The 19577-nt window shown below is 39.9% G+C and overlaps 1 protein-coding gene across 1 annotated transcript in view; it reads left to right on the top strand.

The window, feature by feature from the left end:
- col7a1 (collagen, type VII, alpha 1) overlaps window positions 1-19577 on the top strand; it is a 60831-nt gene that overhangs the window by 37732 nt on the left and 3522 nt on the right. Inside the window, exons 86-116 of the mRNA XM_030729181.1 lie at window positions 66-146; window positions 232-300; window positions 3873-3908; window positions 4032-4091; window positions 4208-4252; window positions 4340-4375; window positions 5606-5641; window positions 5726-5785; window positions 5894-6019; window positions 6111-6182; window positions 6402-6437; window positions 6536-6595; window positions 6711-6755; window positions 7169-7204; window positions 7325-7360; window positions 7682-7738; window positions 7855-7926; window positions 8989-9060; window positions 9174-9209; window positions 9317-9397; window positions 11675-11728; window positions 12018-12071; window positions 12178-12240; window positions 13738-13800; window positions 13930-14046; window positions 14749-14826; window positions 15552-15605; window positions 15751-15799; window positions 16025-16033; window positions 18709-18789; window positions 19104-19232. Coding sequence (XP_030585041.1) covers window positions 66-146; window positions 232-300; window positions 3873-3908; window positions 4032-4091; window positions 4208-4252; window positions 4340-4375; window positions 5606-5641; window positions 5726-5785; window positions 5894-6019; window positions 6111-6182; window positions 6402-6437; window positions 6536-6595; window positions 6711-6755; window positions 7169-7204; window positions 7325-7360; window positions 7682-7738; window positions 7855-7926; window positions 8989-9060; window positions 9174-9209; window positions 9317-9397; window positions 11675-11728; window positions 12018-12071; window positions 12178-12240; window positions 13738-13800; window positions 13930-14046; window positions 14749-14826; window positions 15552-15605; window positions 15751-15799; window positions 16025-16033; window positions 18709-18789; window positions 19104-19232 — 1903 coding nt within the window. The remainder of the gene's footprint in view (window positions 1-65; window positions 147-231; window positions 301-3872; window positions 3909-4031; window positions 4092-4207; window positions 4253-4339; window positions 4376-5605; window positions 5642-5725; window positions 5786-5893; window positions 6020-6110; window positions 6183-6401; window positions 6438-6535; window positions 6596-6710; window positions 6756-7168; window positions 7205-7324; window positions 7361-7681; window positions 7739-7854; window positions 7927-8988; window positions 9061-9173; window positions 9210-9316; window positions 9398-11674; window positions 11729-12017; window positions 12072-12177; window positions 12241-13737; window positions 13801-13929; window positions 14047-14748; window positions 14827-15551; window positions 15606-15750; window positions 15800-16024; window positions 16034-18708; window positions 18790-19103; window positions 19233-19577) is intronic.

Raw genomic sequence — 19577 nt, 5'->3', positions numbered from 1 at the left:
ACCACAAGGGGAAAAAAGAGAGATGAATGCATGTCACATGTGCTGAAGCATTTGCTGCTTCTCAGGGTGAAGCAGGCAAACCTGGCGTTCCTGGAAGAGATGGGGTGCCTGGCAAAGACGGAATACCTGGATTATCAGGGAAGCAGGTCTGAGTTTATGTCATATAATGCTTACCTGTGTCAGCATTATCAAGTCTTTCTCAGTGTTAACATTGTGTAATTTGTTCATCAGGGCATTGCAGGACCTCCAGGGCAGCCTGGCTTGAAGGGGGAGCAGGGAGACAGCGGGCCTCCAGGGAATGTGAGCAGATGTTGTATTCACTGAGCAGCCTCTGTCTAAGAGGGACCGTTAATGGATTCAGTTTTGTGGTTGTTTTTATCTGATGGAATATGAGCTACAGAATGGTTTTCTGTATGAAGTAATAATTTAAAAAAAATATATAGTTTTATTACTGGATTCAAGAGTTTTTGTCTGACACCATGTGGTCCTATTCTGATTCCTACTTTAGGAGCAGTAAATGGTAAATGGACTGGTACTTGTATAGTGTCTTTCTACTCGGTTGAGCACTTCTACATGTTTCATTCACCCAATGACACAGCTCCTTTTTTTCTATGCTTAAGTACTTTTCTAACATTCACACACACTCTCACACTCTGATGGAGTGAACTCGGAGTTCAGTATCTTAGTATTTCCAGATATTTGCCCATGTATCTCTACTCTTCTTAAAATTGATTTGGAGTACTTCCGTTTGTTGCAGCTAGCTGCAGCTGAGAACTATGATGCTGAGATGTTTTAACGATGCTAGCACCTCATTGGCTGCAGCAGTGTGAGACATGAGGTTGATTTCAGAAGTAAAATGGCAAGAACTACAAACTGAAAAGAAACTTTTAGTTTGTAGATCCAAGCTTCATCCAGTCAGTATATTGTCAGGGCAACTGAGGAATTTTTGGGTCTGTCAAACTGGGAACTGTAATTAATAAGGTCAAACACAATTATGCAATTGTGCGGTGGAGTTATGCCAGATGAATGTGGACCTGCTCTCATTTCTGTCCAGGCACATTTCTGCCTCTGTATATTTAAACAATCAGGCCAACGATTCACTTCTAACCTTGGGAATTTGGAGCTGGTTAGCGGTCTCTAATTTTTGCTTGGGCAGGTGAAACATGCTGCAGTACATCGGCTATCTGGGGTGTTAAAAAGTCCATTTTGATAATTTAATCTTAATTTCAATCTAAGACCATTACATTACAGACAAACATTATAGTATGCAGTGTATCCAGTTTGTGCATTCCTTCCATAAACTCTATATATGTTGTGACTTTGTGAATTTTTAATACAAGAATTCAAGCTTCCTGTGCAAAGTGTCTCAACTGTGTTACTCTGTTACATGACTGTTACTAACATTTAGCAAGGTAACCCTCAAATTGAGCTGTCACATGTCTGTGTCGTATCAGTCCAGACACGTTTGGCTGTCGTCGTCCAGCTGAATGGCTGACACAGAATCTTTATCTCTGCATTCATTCTTTTGCTTTTGTCAGCATTAAAACCCTCAATAAATTCCGGTGTGCCACTTCTATTGGCAGCTCTCTGTGCTGAAGGCCAGGCTTTAATACAACCACCCTGGTTGACAGACGGGTTCGCATGCTTTGGATCATATGCTGTGCCTTTGCTTTTCTATATGTCTGTCAATCTGAGGTTGATTTGTTTTTTATTGATCCATAGATTTTTGTTCCACGGCTTTATTGTTTTGCAAACCCCGTGTGATTTTTTTTTTTTTTTGAATTTCGAACACACGAGTTTCATCTTGTATTGACCATGAAGTCTTACTATTGCTGACAAGGAGACATGCACATGCACTTGGAGTGCATTCTTGATGGGTTAGGCCGTTGCTGTACCTTATAGTTTATCCAACTTTAACCGCTAATCATCTAATATTCAGTGATCATGCACAAAAGTGTCTGATAGGAATTTAAAAAAGCAGAGTGGCCTGGATGAATGTTGTTATACTGTTTGCGAATGATTGCAGACATCTGTTGAGATGGATTTGCTTGGCTTGGCTTCCCTGTGTTGCTTCTGTCAGTAAGGCTCAAAATTAAGCCAAATATCTGCAGAGTAAAACTGAAAATGACAGACAAGGTCATTTACATAATATTCCCCATTAATTGCTTATCACATTATCACATTGTCGCAAACAGTATCCATACTTTAATCAGCTCTGCTTGACTTTATATTAGAGATAGCTTGATGCTTTTGTTTTTATTTGTAATACTAATACTTGCATAAATACTTTTAATTGTGACATAAGCTTTTATTAAGCTGCTACTTTTTGTAATGAATTGAATTTTTCCTCCAACGCAGACTCCACAGATGTAACTTGTTCGAACTACAGGCTATTCATTTTGATTAATTAATTTGATTAATGATTTCCTGCCACACGTCAAATCTGAGTTTCCTATAGTTTAAAACATAATTTGGTTCCATTCATTTAATCGTGACATGAAAACTTTGTGTAAACCATTACAATACCTCCTGCTTTTCATGCCCATTAACTTGCATTTTACTCTTGCAGTTTCTTTAACATAAAACTTTATGGTATGCTTTTGAAAATAGGTAGTATTATTGCAAAGTGGTATCTTCGATGTATAGAGAACATTCAGACGCACCAGTGTTGTCCATGTTGCCATGAATTGATTAATTTCTGCTGCGCTGAGTGCAGTGAAGAGCATGAATTTAGAGCAAGAAATGAAAAATAAAACAACTTATAAGAATGGATTTTCTTTCATTCTTTCCTGGATGCAGTTATAGCAGATTTTATAGTTCTAGTTGTCGGTGTTGTAGTTTTTATTCTCTGGTAACATTTGTCTGGAGAAAAAGAAAGGTTGTGCTTGCTTGCAGTGCTGATGTTAATCGAGATGAGTTTCTTGAGTAGCTCTGCTGCTATGGACATCTTGTTCATCTGCTCAGGATCTCTCTCCAACATTTGCAGTCACACACATGTATACATGCTCCGTCTTCACACACTCGCTTGACTTGTATTAATTTCCTGTAGACTCAGACCACAAGTACAGGGAAAGAATGCTCAACTGTACATTTCATCATGTACAGTTCATATTATACAATGCAGAATATTATATATGATACAATATTACAAACCAAGAGATCATTCTTCTTTAGTTTCAACTCTCTTCCAGCCTTAAACTTTACCAGCTTTGAAAAATACAGCTGATGCCAGGAAATGCCACCTCACTATTATTTTACTGGTCAATAAAGTATAAGCCAGGGTAAAAATGACAAAATTAAATTAAATTAAATGAATGAATGAATTTCCAACACAAATCGCATTGTAAACACTAACTAAAAGTGTGCCTTTTATGCTAGCATATGCTAGTCCCTGCAGTAATCCTAACCTAACCTCTTCAGTTTTTAAATTCAGTTCAGTTTTCTGTGACTAACTCCAGCTCACAACAGCCGTCATCACTAGCCACTTTATATTGTAATGTAAAGTTGCTGTGACATTAGAGAGAAAACTCCAGTGATCTGCCAATCCCCAAAGAGCAAATGATGATAGGGAGGAAGAACTCCCTTTTAACAGGAAGCGATCTCTGCTCTGAATTATACCATTTTTGTTGTTGCTCTGTCACAGTCCAAGATGTGGGCTTCCACTTTCCACTGTTCTTAATCAGTGAGTGTGCTATCCTTCCAGTAAATCATCAAAATGAATATTTGAGAGCTTGAAGAGACAACGATTAGGCTGATATGATATTTAATACAAAGGGTTTTAGGTACAGGTTTGCATCTTTTCATGAACAACAACCCACACTGTGCTGTGCAGGAAATTACTATTATTTTCTCCATTTTCTGTACTCTTACAGGCTGTGGCTGGACCGCCTGGACTTAAAGGAGAGAGGGTGAGTCATTCCTATTGGCATTAATGTGGAAGTAGCTGCTGCATAAAGCATATCTGCTGTGACGCAATAGAGCAGCATTTACGAATGCAGCTGACAGTACTTTCCTGGTTCTGATTGATGCAGGGTCCTCCTGGTCTAACACTGCCAGGCACAGCTGGAGAGAGAGGCCTGCCTGGTGAAAAGGTGAGTCTGACCAAACTGTAAGTTCCCTCTTGGTGAGTGACAGAAGACAGACTGAAAGTATTAAAGTGCTTTTTCATTAAAATTGTATATCTGAATGCACAACTGCTGTCATTCAGGGTAACAGGGGAGACAAAGGTGTTGCTGGCATCAAAGGAGAAAGAGTGAGTATGATAGGGGAGCAAAGTAAGACACGTGCTTACATATACTAACATAACAGTATATTCACAATGTGCTGTCTGTTATACAAGGGAGAATCTGGTGAGCCAGGAGAGCCTGGAGAAGACGTGAGTAATCAGTTTCCTCTGCCCACCCTGGATTTAGGACAGTGATGTACTGTCATAGTGTCTATGGTTTTAATGGAAGATTTCCATAAAAATAGCAGTGTGTAATTTTGTGTAATGTAACATAACCAAACCCAGTGATGAATTGTACTTAATGGTATGAAATATCTAATATTTTTACTTTCAAAGAAAATTCATCAAAGTTTTTTATGTCTTTGTTAGATATTAGTGCAAAATAATAGAATGTATACTATATGCATACATGGATGTAATAAGAGGAGAACATGTATTCAGTCCTCTCCTACCTCATCCATTTTAACAGTTTGATAGATGCCTTACTCCAAAGTCAGTCAAGTTATTTCATCTTGCCCAAATCAGCTGTTTTTCTAGAGTCTTCTATTCATTTGTGATTCAGTAGGGTCAAGTTGGAATTACACACAATCTGTTTGTGAAAATACGGTGATTAACTGTGATAAAGTGGTGGAGATCTCAAATCTGTTGCCATCTGTTTGCCATCTACATACACAGGAATTCACATTAACTACTAACCAGAACCTCACAGAAACCGAAATTCAGAAATTCCTCTGCAAATAGTGACGTAGTTGCTGCTGGATGGCAGTTTAAGTGCAAAATGGCTTTTATAAAGAAATATAACCAGAATACAACCAAACCATACTGCAGAGAGGCACGTCACATGTTCATTCATGTTCATCAATGCAAACTGACTTGGATCGATTGCAAGTGTCTGCATTTATAAATTAGACAGAAAACCTTCACCAGTCTGTCTGAGAGTAATTGAAGCAACACCTTGCGATCGATTGTCATCACCCAGAGGTTGAGTGTGTTGCCAAAACTACTTTAAGTCTGTCACCAAATGCAAAAACAAAACTTTTTTTCCTACTTGCAAGGCTGTGGCTGTCCTATTTTTGCTGTAGTGTGATTGAGCCATAAAAACAAAAAGTGTAATTGAACTCAATCTTGTCTGGTGCTCGAGATTTTGATGATTTTGTGGTGCTTGAGGTAAAACATAAAAAAAGCACATTAACTGCTGTGACAACCTGAACTGCAGCATTTATGGAAAAGCTCAAAATCTATGTGAAAAATACAGCAAAAAAAATTGAAATTCAGTCATTAAGATTTTTCTGTTTTCTTTTCAGTAATTTCTTATTCATACAAATATTAAAAAACAAAAAACACAACTCATAATTCTTCTTTTTTCATAACTTAATTAAGGGGGCACAAGGATCTCCTGGGCCAAAAGGCGATAAGGTGAGCTTTTGTCATTTGTTTCATTGATTTGCCTGGAATCTAACCAAGTTGGCAGCGACTGTAATGATAAAATGTGTGTTGCAGGGGGAGAAGGGAATAGGACTCGCAGGTCCTCCTGGTCGGGTCGGGCCTCCAGGTTTAAAAGTGAGTAATGGCATGTGTTGCAGCAAAAGATGATCTATATTTTTATCTTTCCAATCAGATAGTGGTGTTTATCGGGCGTGCCACACAGTGAAATATGTCACATTTTAGGGGGATCCAGGGCTGCCTGGTCCAGCTGGTCCTCCGGGTCCCCTGGGGAAATCGGGAGACAGTGGTCCACCTGGTGTGAGAGGAGAAAATGGACAACCAGGACCTCCTGGACCTCCGGGAGAGAGGGTCAGTTCATCCACAAATGGAAAAAAACTGCAATTTTCTTTTTAAACCTTATCTCCCTAGCAAGATTTTCAAGTAATGTTATCTCTGTCAGGGTCTCCAAGGCTTTGCAGGCCGTGCAGGAAATGTCGGTTCTCCTGGTCCTCCTGGACCTCCTGGACAAGCAGTGAGTTCGTTTTTATCTGCCAAGCGTGTTTTCCTGAGAACTTCCAGTTTAGGCTTGACTGTTAATTGTGCTTTGCTCGTTTTAGTGGGATCGCCTTTTTAGTGGGTTAAACTGAGTTCTTAAAATCAAAAATAGATCTGATTGAGATGGAGGGAGATGGCAATAACAGATGAAATGAAATTGAATATTGATTTATATGATCAATAATCTGTTTTCTAGGGATCTCCTGGTACTAACGGGGTCAAAGGAGACAAGGTGATTCTCTAAGCTGACACATGCAGTATTTTTTCCCCCAGATGCATGAATGTTCATGGATTTTTTTTGAAGGGTATTGATGTATTTTCTGTTGCCAGGGGGAAACTGGTGTTGGCATCCCTGGTCCAAGAGGAGAAAGAGGAGATCCGGGACTCAGAGTAAGACACTGGCTGCACTACTGTTAACATTTAAGTTGATATGTTGAATTTTCCTCTGGAAGACAGAAATTAAGATTTGTGTATTTTTCCACATCGTCTGTCTGTTGTGTCTTAGGGCGAGGAAGGTCGACCTGGCTTGGATGGGGAGAGAGGACCATCTGTAAATATCCAGTTTTTCTTTTATTCACTGCTCAGAAGAAAACAGAGCCTGCTCACCAAAGATCTCATCACTTTTTTCAAACCAAAAGACAATCTGCTTTGAGCTGTGAAGGAAAGAACACAAACAAAGTCTTATTGTTATTATAGAAGAGCTGTCCTTCACAAGGTCACAGTGTATTTCCTGGACTGTAAGTGATTCAGTCAGTAGGCCTTTCACTTTTTAGCGTGTTGCAGTTAAAAAGCACGATCTCCAGGAACCTATTCCACCGATGCTCACTGTTTAATTAAACTGTACACCCTACTGAGTCATGACATTACATCATTAATGCAATTTGATGGAGCAGAAGCATGCACAGCCATTTTTTTTATTATAAGCTATTTATAATGTGTTTGTGTGTTTTGCATGTTCATTAGGGTCCTCCAGGGAGTCGTGGTGCTCGGGGAGAGAAGGTAAATACCACCGGTCCTTTTTCCCATTTTTTTGTCATCATGCTAGCTACCTCCCCAGAGCTTTCTGCTCATGCAAAGTAGTGAATTAAATTGACACGCTTGAATGCAATGCTTTTTCAGGGAGACAGCGGGCCGCAAGGTGACAAAGGAGAAAAGGTGTGTACATTTTAATATCTAATAAGCTGCACTACTGCTCACTCTTTCTCTCTATTGCTTGTGTATTTGTGTATATTTATAAAGGCGACAGAGACAGTGAATGGAAAAATAAGTCATGTTGTGTCAGTCGTGGCTTTTTCTAAAAAGAGCTCTTACAACAGAATTTGGTTCCTGAGAGCGGGAGGAATACATAAATACCCACAATGCTAATGAGCTGTGATATTACAAGATGCACGGTGAACGAAAAGATAACAGGATAAAGCATTGCGCGTTTGGCTCGGGGCTGAAAGCTGATTCTTACAGATGTAGTATCACTTACAGGGGGACACTGTGCTGGTGGGAGGACCTCCTGGAGACAAGGGCAACAAAGGAGAAACAGTCAGTGAACACCAAATGCATCACACTGTTTATTGGAGTTAAGTATTCATTTTAGGTGTGACAGTTTAATATTTGTTTTTTTTTTGTGTTCTGGATTTTACTGTTGTTTCTTTTAGGGAGACCGAGGACCCAAAGGTATACAAGGAGAAAAGGGGGTCAAAGGTCAAGAAGGTCCACCAGGAGAACTGGTAATTTTGTTAATTACAGATGAACTCTGCATCCATCTCACTCACAGAAATACCTGCTACAGTATTAATAACATGCAAATAAAACCCTAGAACTTCATAGTGTAGTGGTTTACACAAGGGAAAGATTCCTGGTTTGATCCTGGGAGGAGGCACAAATCCCTGTGGGATTGCCTCAGGAAGGGCATCTGTTGTAAAAAATCTGCCAAATCAAACACGTGGAGCTACCCACTGTGGCAACTTCTTGTGAATAAGGGGGCAGATGAAAGTAGCTTAAATAAAATACTAGAACTTCACAGCACTGACTTCTCTTGGGTGGCATGTAGAAATAACTGCACTGCAGTTCATAATATTGGCCAAATCTTTGCATCAAAAATGCTGCAAAATTCACCAAAACCACAAACACGGCTAAGAGGTCGCTTTTGAATGAACTAAAGCGACACCTGACAGACAGCTGCCAGTGACAGCATCCACTGGCATCTTCTGACCAGGCCCTAGTAATGAACACATTATGCCACCCCACATTTCATTTGTGATGGAGGGGTACAGAGTGATGTACGGTGATGGAGCTGTGCAGACCAAAAGTGCTTTTTCTGTCTTTTAAAAAAATTGGACAGTTTAAGCTGTTTGGAATTGACCTGCTTTTAGAGGCAGTCTTAAGTGGCCATTTGGGTTACTGCAGTGTTGGACAAGTCTGACAATATGCTGTCTTAGTTATATTTTTCAGCCCCAGAGGTAACTGCATGGCTACATTCAGCAAATATTTGCCATTTTTGTTTGATAATGACTTTTTTTTAAAATTGGCTGTTTTTCAGCACTAGTGAACTTTTTGTGCATTTTTACTTTGTTTACTTTAAAGACATAATGCAAAATCATTAAACTGTATGTGAACTGTATGTGTTGGCCATGTTGGCTATACAGGGTAAGACACTGATTTGGGATTTAGCTTGGGATCAATTCCGACCTGAAGATGATTTAAATATTATGATATTGCAGGATCACCTGTATTGATATTACAGGTGATCAATCTCATATTTGTGTGTATGTGTGTGTACTTAACATTAGGGTTTGAGAGGAGAACCTGGAGAACGTGGATCTACTGGTTTCCCGGGTGCCAGGGGCCCTGGTGGGCAGAAGGCAAGCAACATTTTTCATGGATGATGATTGTGATTAAGTTAGAATCACAATTAATAGCAGCAGTCAGCCCAGGTAGTAATTTCACTGCTGTAATTGCTGTTTTGTCTCTGCAGGGAGACGCAGGCCAACCTGGAGTACCTGGTGAACTGGTCTGTGTTTTGCTTCCATCATAACACAGCTTCTTTATTATCAGTGTGTAGATTTTTCTCATTAGTGAAAAAGAAGAGAGATGATTTCTGTTTTTGATTTCTTTTAGGGCTTACCAGGAAAAGATGGACTGCCAGGGCGTGTGGGAGAGAAGGGAGAGATTGGTAACGTGGGAATAAGAGGAGTCAAGGTATTTTCAATGTGTGCTTGTACATGCCTGTGTGTGTGTGTGTGTGTGTGTGTGTGTGTGTGTGTGTGTGTGTGTGTGTGTGTGTGTGTGTGTGTGTGTGTGTGTGTGAATGTGTGCTTGAGATGGTGTTTGTTCATTCTGTGTGGTTTTATCCCTTCTGTGTTTTTCCAGGGGAGGGTGGTGATAGTCATAACTGAATAATAGCATAAAATTGATGCAATTGCAGAGGATTAGTGCAAATTGTGTCACACATATACATTTGCTTTCAACCTAGTATTATGATGATTGATATCAGAAAATTGATATTTTACTCAGCCTGTTGGACTGAATTACCATTTCCTTTACTTACTTTGTGGATTAAAATTCTATTTGAATCAAAGCTCAAAGTAGGAGGTGATGCAGGGATGTTAACACAGGTTATGCTTTTTTATTATTATAACCTTTATTGAATCAGCTCCAAGAGAGTCCTGAATACAGCAGGAGAAATACATAGACAGCAAACACCACCAACTGTGACGTACCTGGATTAAAAATATTTTTGAATCTGTACAAGAATGATGATAAAAAAATATTTAAATTACACAGTACTGTGCAAAAGTCTTGAGCCACCCCCCCACCCCTTTTTTTTTTTATACTTTATTTCCAAGGAACCAGACTTTCTTGTAATTTTTCGTCTTGAGCAATGGTTCTCCGGGCTTTCTGAAAGTCTTTCAAAGTTGTTCTTTGGACATTGGCTGCTTTTTCACTCATTGTACTCATCAAGAATGTTTTTGTTTGTTTTTTTGTTTGTTTGTTTAACTCAAGGGATGAACCAGTGTTGTAACAGACAATTTAGCTGACAACTTACCAATTTTAAATTGTATCTTTAGGCACTTTGTTACTAGCAGCTCGTCACAAAAACACATCATTTGTCCCCATTTCTTTAGTTGAATCTATGATAAATGCTAAATATGATACAGTTTGACAGGAATAAAATAGTTAAATTTGCACCAAAAATGTGATTCTCAAAGAGCTATTAGCCGAATATGTGGCATGTCTCTGTGTGGTATGCAGTGTATGCCACGAACTGGACTGAAAATGAGTGGCAACAGGTGTTATGGAGTGATGAATCCAAAATTGGAATTTTATATTTAAATCATCATCATTATGTATAGATTGAGTGCTTATAGCCATCTGTAAAACACGGTGCTGGCTCTATCATGTCATATGCAAACTCTGTTTTTTCCTTATGTATATTGTATTTCCATGTATATTTGCACATGTTTAAAAAAATCTTGAATTTTTCCATTTTCCTACGAAATTCTGGAGAAATGAGGGGTGGCTCAAGACTTTTGCACAATGCTGTATTTTTTTCAGAATAGTTAGAAATTAGACCTACAAGCATTTTTACTATTATTTTACTATTACTATTGTTTCTCAATTTCCATTCTTCATGCTTAGTGAAGCTATCTGTTTATTTCAAAATGGCCAAATATTCCTCAGAAAGAGGGTCCTGAGTTTTAACTTGCAGGGCCCTTCTATGTGGATTCTCCCTGTGCTTTGTAAGATTTTCTTCTGGAGCGCCGGGTTCTCCCACACTCAAAAACATGCTAGGTCACTGCTATCTTGGCCAAAAGCACTGTTGCAACAGATTTTTCATTTCAGATTAATTTTTACCCTTTTGTAGTTCATGATTTCATGAATATTTTTAAACTGAGACAAGGTTTGAAATACAAACACAATATTGCTGGAAGACTATTATGGAAGTAACTTAAACTTACAGGCTTGTGAAAAGACTTACAGATCTAAGTATATTAGACTTTTTTATTCTGTGATCTCAGTAATATAAATTATTATCCTTATCATTGTTCTGAAGGACAATAAATCTGGGTATTAACAGTGTGACTGGCAAGTCACAAGCCTGTGATCGTGCAGTGGTTTCTCTGTCACATCCCCCCTCTTTTGTGACATGTGGTTTAAAAGACTAAGATGGTGATGCTGAAAATGCTAAGCTCGATGCTTACAACAACAACAACAGCGGCTGTGTTAAATCTTTTATATACAGTCTGTGTAGGTCGTTGTTGTATGAATACCCATTTCTAAGAAAAAAATAGCATTAGGGTCTGCGTCATAACTGTTTTTGTTGGAAATCTGCTGCACAAAGTACTTGTTTGTGTGCACAGTGAGTGGCAGGTAAACAAACAGTGTGAATGGATAGGCTCTCTGTCTTGCTGCTTTGTGCGTTTTTGACTCACAAAGGATCTTTATGTCTCTTATTGAAAACTTTTGTGTTTCCAGGGTGACCGAGGACCCAAGGGAATTTGTGGAGCCGATGGACCCAAGGGAGAAAAGGTGAGATTGTGAGACAGAGAAATGGAAAATGGTAGGAAGAAGAGAAATACAAATGAACATGAATGGAAAAGTTGTATTGTGATAATTTAATTCTGAACCTGGGTTGGGGGGGGTTCTTTTCATATAATGAGTAACCAAAGTGAAGGATGTTAATATTAGTTTAAAAGCTACTTTTTAAGGCTGCTTAGTGATTACTCTATTGCTATGATGTGATTACATATTACATTTCTATAGGCTAGGTTGCACTTTATATGTGTGGTGTGGTGCATAATGGCTGTATGTTTTTCAGGGAAATGCTGGTATTAATGGAAGATCAGGCCTACCAGGGAGAAAAGGTGAACAGGTATGCCTAATACCTGCAGAAAAACAGTCATCATGTGGTGTGTTGGATTTCTTTGTGCACTTTGTTATTACTGGTCATTATCAGGTGTACTCTCTGTGTTTTCAAGGGGGACATCGGACCTCCTGGGGCCCCTGGGATTCCTGGAAAAGAGGGACTAATTGGTCCCAAGGTTTGTACTCTGTAGACACACACACACACACACACACACACACATATATATATATATATATATATATATATATATATATATTAGGGGTGGGACTCGATTAAATAAATTAATCTAATTAATTAGGAGCTTTGTAATTAATTAATCAAAATTAATCGCATTTTAATCACATTTAAATATTTAACATGATAAATATTAATTTAAGTTTGGTTGACGAATGAATCAATCAACAGGTAGTCCAACTCCTCCAGGATGGTGCCATCCTGGAGGAGTTGGACCACTGTGCCATTGCCAGAAGGATTGCTGTTTCTCCCAGCACAGTCTCAAGAACATGGAGGAGAGTCCAGGAAATAGGCAGTTACTCTAGGAGAGCTGGACAGGGCCGTAGAAGGCCTTTAACCCATCAGCAGGACTGGTATCTACTCCTTTGTGCAAGGAGGAACAGAATGAGCACTGCCAGAGCCCTACAAAATGACCTCCAGCAGGCCACTGGTGTGAGTGTTTCTGGCCAAACAATCAGAAACAGTCTTCATGAGGGTGGCCTGAGGGTCTGACATCTAGTGGGCCTTGTGCTCACTGCACAGCACTGTGGAACCCAATTAGCATTTGCCATAGAATACCAGAACTGGCAGGTCCAACACTGACACAATGTGCTTTTCACAGATGAGAGCACGTTCACCCTGAGCCCATGTGACATATGTGAAAGCATCTGGAGAAGCTGTGGAGAAAGTCATGCTGCCTGTAATATCGTTCAACATGATCCACTTGGTCAGCGATGGTCTGGGGAGGCATATCCATGGAGGGACACACAGACCTCTACAGGCTAGGCAATGGTGCCCTGACTGCCATTAGATACTGAAATCCTTGGACCCATTGTCAGACCCTACGTGCAGTGGGTGCTGGGTTCTTCCTGGTGCATGACAATGCCCGGCCTCATGTGGCAAGAGTATGCAGGCTGTTCCTGGAGGATAAAGGAATTGATAACATTGACTGGCCCCCACGCTCGCCTGACCTAAAAATAATGACCTAAAAATAATAACCTAAAAAATGCCTCTGGCATATTCTGTTTTGGTCTATCTGACACCGCCAGGTTGCACCACAGACTGTCCAGGAGCTCAGTGATTCCCTGGTCAAGATTTGGGAAGAAACCCACATGACACCAGCCATCGTCTCATAAGGAGCATGCTCTGATGTTGTCAGGCATGCATACAAGCATCTAGGAGCTTTACAAACTACCGAGTACCATTTTGACAAATTTAGGCAAAATAGACTAGCCTGCCTCATCATTTTTTTCACTTTGATTTTCAGAGTGTCTTTGAATTCATCCCTCTGTAGGTTGATCATTTTCATCTCCATCAAACGATGTGGCATCCTTTCGTTCCTCATCAGTATAGATATTCAGCATGATTTTTTTTTTTTCATTGAGATGTGATGTGTTTTCTAATGTCTATAAATCCAAGTCCAGATTCACACTGTAATAATTTTTCTTTGTGGATGTAGGGTGACCGTGGTTTTGATGGGGTTGCAGGACCCAAAGGAGCTCAGGGAGAGAAAGGTGAAAGGGTGAGTTTCTCACTTTATACATGCATATCTAAAATTAGAAAACTACCACTAGACCGCATAGGTGTACCTAAACTAATCCTTCTCACAACTACAGAAACATAAAATTAGCATTCTCTGTGTTTCACGCAGGGTCCACCTGGTGTACCTGGCCCTCCAGGTCCCAGAGGAACGGATGGAGCCCCTGGCTTGACCGGCCCACAAGGACCACCTGGTGCTAAGGGCCCTGAGGGGCTTCAGGGACAAAAGGTGACTATTCTTTCTTTCGTTTTATGTTTGGATGTAAAGATGTAGGATTGTGATATTTCAACAGTCCCTATGACTATGCACAGATTTTACAGTGATCTGGGAAAAAATCAGTATAATGGAAGAAAGAATAGACAGAAGAATCACTTATGTCACTGTTCGTAAAAAATAGCAGCAGCCAGGTATCTCGAAGTTATGTGGTGGCAACAAAGATAAAATTTCTGACAGTTTGACATAAAAAAAAATATGATGCAAGCCTTATATAAAAAGAACATTTTCTCTTTTATTGCAGTCAGTTTTTTTCCTACGTTTTTCTTCTTTACTTGACTCATTTTTTTTATTGCTGTGTATTGCTTCATGGTGATTGACAGATTGATGAGCCCTGTACTTGACTGGCTTGTCTGCTTTATTATCAAGTAAATAAAAAAGCTGGTGACAAGAGCACAAATGTCACTGATCAAGGTGCTTTTTTTTTCAAACTGAGACACTCTTGAATTAGCCTGTAGCATTATTTTCATGCATTGCCTCTTATGTGGAGAAACAGTACAGAGTGAATATTAACAGCACCTTTTACTGACAAAAACTATACAAACTATACAAGCAAATAACATTTGTCTACAACTCAAGCACTGGGACAATGTACTTAGGTGAATGCTTTCCACTGTACATGTGCTTTGTGTCAACGCTGTTTCGCCTGAATGTCAGGGAGAGAGAGGTCCAATTGGCCCTGCCACGGTTGGTCCACGTGGTATACCAGGGATCCCAGGGGAGCGAGGAGAGCCGGTCAGTGTCACGCCTGTCTCTCTGTTTCTTGATTGTGTTCTTGACCTCCAAAAATGTCATCCATCAAATCATTCTTTGAGATTTCAGTATGTTGGATTTTTATCTGTATCACATAATACAATGCCATCACGTTGCATGGTGATCACCTAGCAACGTGATGGTTAAGGTGAGTTAGTTTCTATAGACCTGTAATACCTTATATAGGTTTCATATCAGTTTTGTTTCACAGCAATAACACGTAATTTATATCCACAAAAGTTGCATGCATAATATGATGCTTGGCAACCACCTAACAATTTTTTTTTAGCTTTTATGCATCTAAAGCACTTCATGAAAGTATTCCACCATTTGAAGTTCATGACAATAAAATTTCAATTATAGCTACAAAAGTTGAATTATGCATGCCTAGCAGCCTCCTAACAACATGCTACAATGACCCATATAAACAACTTCAGCTATCCCTGTTTTTTTTTTCCTTCACTTTTCTCAGTGTGATGGCCAGACCATGCTGTAGTATGGGCATGTACTAGTTATTACAAATTACTAGAGGCTCCTAAGAAATACTAGTCCTACACAATAAGAGCTTCAGACACTATTGGTGATTTAACCTTCCGCTTTGACTGTGAAGTTCTTTCATGTGCAGCACCTGGTCTCAGTTTAATGAATTAATGCGCTGCAAGCCTCTCTGTGGGTCGTACGAGTCCTAATACCTGTCCATGTTGCAGGGAGAGATGGGCCCAGATGGAACTAAGGGAGACAGAGGAGAGTCAGGCATGACGGTCAGTGCTTGATCCTTACCACAGGGGCGTAATCCGAAGACATCAAACGACACACATGCGCACACACAGTTTTACTTGGAGTGGATATTGGGGTTGTTTTAGTTAAGTGTGTTTTGCCCTGTTCCTTTCTTTATTTTGGGTTCAGGAGGAAGAGATCAGAGAGTATGTTCGCACAGAGATGAGTCAGCACTGTGGTGAGTCTTACATGCAGCTCGCTTTGCTAATTTATATCAGCGCTGTCCTCAAGTTGAACTTCAGATGTTAATCACAGCACATGAGTCACAGCCACAGCTAAACTTTGAGGAAATATAATTCCATCAAAGCAGTAGAAAACTGCAGCGATGTCATGACTCTTTAAACTGACCTTTATTATCCCCCTCTCTTTATGCTTCCTTCCTGTCCATCTGTCTGATGCTCAGCGTGTGGAGGTGAGTGAGCCATTCAACTGCAACTCAACAGAAAAAGGCGAACAGAAGGGCTATGATTTCGGATGAGTCACAGCAAATCTACTATAACACATATGTTACAGTATAGGTAGATGGTGACATGTATCAGAAAAAGTGCATTTTGTATTGTTTAGCACCTTGTTTGTATTCATTTGAAATGAGTGAGCTGCATGATGATTTAGGTGCATCTTGTTTCAGAGTGGATAACCTCTTTTCCTTTCTTCCACTCCCTACAATGCCAAAGTTGAACAACACTAGTATTTTGCTGGTGACATTGGCAAGGTTAAGGTTAAACCGCAAGCTGTCACTTGCATACATAGAAACTATCTGGGATTTGTAGCTTTGTTACATACAGATCGACTGGATGCTGACCTGGATGTAACAATGCTGTCATGATACAATGTTGTCATCATACTAATACTCAGATAAACACTATAAATAGTGTGTTCTCAGGCGCTGCAACATAGTTGCAACATTTTTGGATATTAGCACATTCTTTTAATAACTTTAGCTGTATACTAAAACATTCAAGTTGTATGATGGATGTAGGCTTAGAGTGCAGACTTAGTGTTTAGTGCTAAAAGGAAGACTTAATTAGGTTGACATCAATTGCTGACTCAGCCACCGCAGAGTATTCCAATTTTACCTTCAAAAACTCCTGGATTTCTTTCAAAGTATGTTTTGAGTCATTGCCCATCTGTTGTGTGAAGATCCATCCAGCCAGCTTTGCTGCATTTGGCTGAATCTGAGCAAATAGTGTGTTCCTATATGCAGTCATGTGAAAAACTAAGTACACTCCATGATTCACCAGTTTGTAGAACCAACTTTATCAGCAATAAAGGGAAGTTATTGTTTTCTGTATGACTTTATCAGTCTCCAGCCTGGTTGTGGAGGAATTTTTGCCCGCTCTTATTTACAGCATTGCTTCTCCTCATTGCAGTTTGGGGCATTTGTTTATGCACAGCTAAGGCCCTGCCAGCATTTCAGTCAGGCTGAGGTCTGGACTTTAAATGGGCCATTGCAATAACTTGATTCTTTTCTTTTTCAGCCATTATGTTGTAGCCCAACAACTCCACTGTGGTGTCGTTTTGTTCCAGAAGTCTTGTGGTTTGTTCAGATACAACTTTGCAAACCAAAGGTGTGCTTCCATGTTCTTTTTAGAGAGAAGACTTTTTTCCCCCTGGCAACCCTTCCAAAGAAGCCACACTAGTTCAGTCTTTTTCAAAGTGTACTGTCATGAACTTTAAAATTTAACATGCTAACTGAGGCCTGTAGAGTCTGAGATGGAGCTCTTAGGGTTTTTTTTTTTTTTTTTGCACTTTCTCTGAGAATTGCACAGTTTGACCTTGGGGTGAATTTGCTGGGATGGCCACTCCTGGGAAGATTGTGGCACTGTGTTAACACCTGAATGCTGCGGACCAACAAACTGCCAAAATTTATGCTTCTATAGAAGTGGTCACACTTGCTGTTGATCAGTTACTCCAGTAGATTTGATTATCAGCATCTGACTGCTACTTACCATCTTAATGCCTATGGAAGCAGCAAGGTTGCTCTTAGTTCTTCATAGGACTGCATTTGAAAACTTTCTTTTTGATATTTTTCGTGTCTACTTTAGAATTCATCCACCTGCTTCTGTCTTCTGTCATATCATCAATAAATAATGGCTCAGTGTCCTTGGAACCTTTGCATGCTCATGCATCAACTTGCCTTTCTATTGCTGAGTCTTACAAATGGTTTGCAGCTTGTGGTGAATCTGTATTTTTTCTTGTGAAGACTTCCCTTTATGGTGGATGATGCCATGCCTACTTCTAGGAGAATGTTCTTCACTTGACTGGATGTTGTGTAGGGTGAAAAACAATCTTGTGTATGTCTGTATTTCACTGTTTTGGCCCGGCTCTCACACAGAGCAACAGGATGTTTACTGAAGTTCATGTAACAGCTGAGGGTATAATTAATGAAAATGGTTTCCAGGAATTGATGCAGAGAACCTCATAATGTAAATTTGTTCAGCTTCTTGCAGCTTTTGCATTTTTGTCCTCTTTGGGGAGTTTTAGGCCCAGATTTATTAAATTTTGGTAAAAGTAAATAACATGGAATGTGTTAAAGTAAATTAATCAAATGAAAATTTATGTGAAACTCCAATGATAAACTTTACCAAAGTTTGCACTAATGTGTTTGTTGCTTGAGCTGTTAATCAATGCAAGACCACATCAGTGTTGTGAAGCAGCACCAGCATGAGAGAAGTGTTGGCAAGGCAGGCTGTTAATAAATACAGTATGCAAGTTTGAGGCCAAAACAAAATTTAACACAAGTCTTTATAACACAAGTCAGTGGCTCGAGTCCTTAAAGGATTATAGCCAGTTTCTGTGAGATTGTCCCGCGTTGACAAATTTTGCAAAAATTGGTGAATCCTTTAAGCTGGTGTGTGTTGGAATGGTGGAATTACTTTTGTGGTACTCTGGGGTTGTCACTGGCTCATGTGTCTAAACGTTTTACTACCAGAATGTTCTGTCCTTTCTTTTTTTCCCACCATTTTGCTTTTCCAACCCCACTTTTCTCCCTTGTGTAACATTTACCCTGTCCCTCTTGCTTTCTGAATTCTGCCTGTGCTCGTCTTGGTGTCCCTCTTTGCTCCCTGTCCTATCTGGCTCTCCCAGGATCGGGCCCAAACATTCGGTACCCACCACTCAGGGCTCTGCCTACGCCAAAGCAACAATTGGTGCTGAAGGGTGAGGAGGGTGAGTGTTTCCTTTCAGTCTGTCTTGTGTGTCTGTCCTAACAAACACATTTAACCGGTCATGCTGTGTTTGGAGAACTCCGAGCATTTGGGTGGTTTTCTCATCAAGAAAACAGAGAATGCCATTTGTGTTCCACTGACAAAATAATATGTATGTCTAATCACATTAAGACAAACGCCTCAGTGAAACAGAGTATAGGCTCTGCATTACTGAGGTCAGTTATTTGTCAGGCCTTTTTCAATCCAAAACTTGGAGGTTGTCAGATTGAAGGGAAGGACCTCTGGTGATCCTGCATGATGTTGTTCTTCTTTCAGGCCGTGAACTGCATGTGGTGGTAAATACCAATGACCCAGACTATGAGCACATCTACTCCGTTGAGGCCTATGATGACCCCTTGGAGGAGATGCTCTACTTCACATCTCCCTCAGCCAACCAGAGTGATGGTAGTTTCTCTTTCATATTATTTTCAATGTTTTCTTACAGTGAGCTAGTAAAGCAGCATGACATAGTATCATGAAAGTTGGTGAAGTGAGAACAGTATCTTTAAACTTATTAAGAAACTACATCAGCTTCAGCAGTAAATTCATATTTTTGTCCGTCATGACTGAATATGCCCACATTATAATGGAGTAAAATAAGGCTCAGTTGATGGCCTTCTGTGTATTCACTTGGCAAATTTCATATAGCTGTTTAAGCTGCTTCTAGTCTGCCTACAGCTGCTTTGCAGCTGAAAGCCACTTTGCAACCCAGGTCCGTGCCTGCTCATCAACTCATGCTATGTCTGAGTG

This window comes from Archocentrus centrarchus, chromosome 5 (genome assembly GCF_007364275.1).
Source record: "Archocentrus centrarchus isolate MPI-CPG fArcCen1 chromosome 5, fArcCen1, whole genome shotgun sequence".
NCBI lineage: Eukaryota > Metazoa > Chordata > Actinopteri > Cichliformes > Cichlidae > Archocentrus > Archocentrus centrarchus.
Note: the sequence above shows the minus strand (reverse complement) of the source record. Positions and strands in the feature narration are given on the sequence as shown.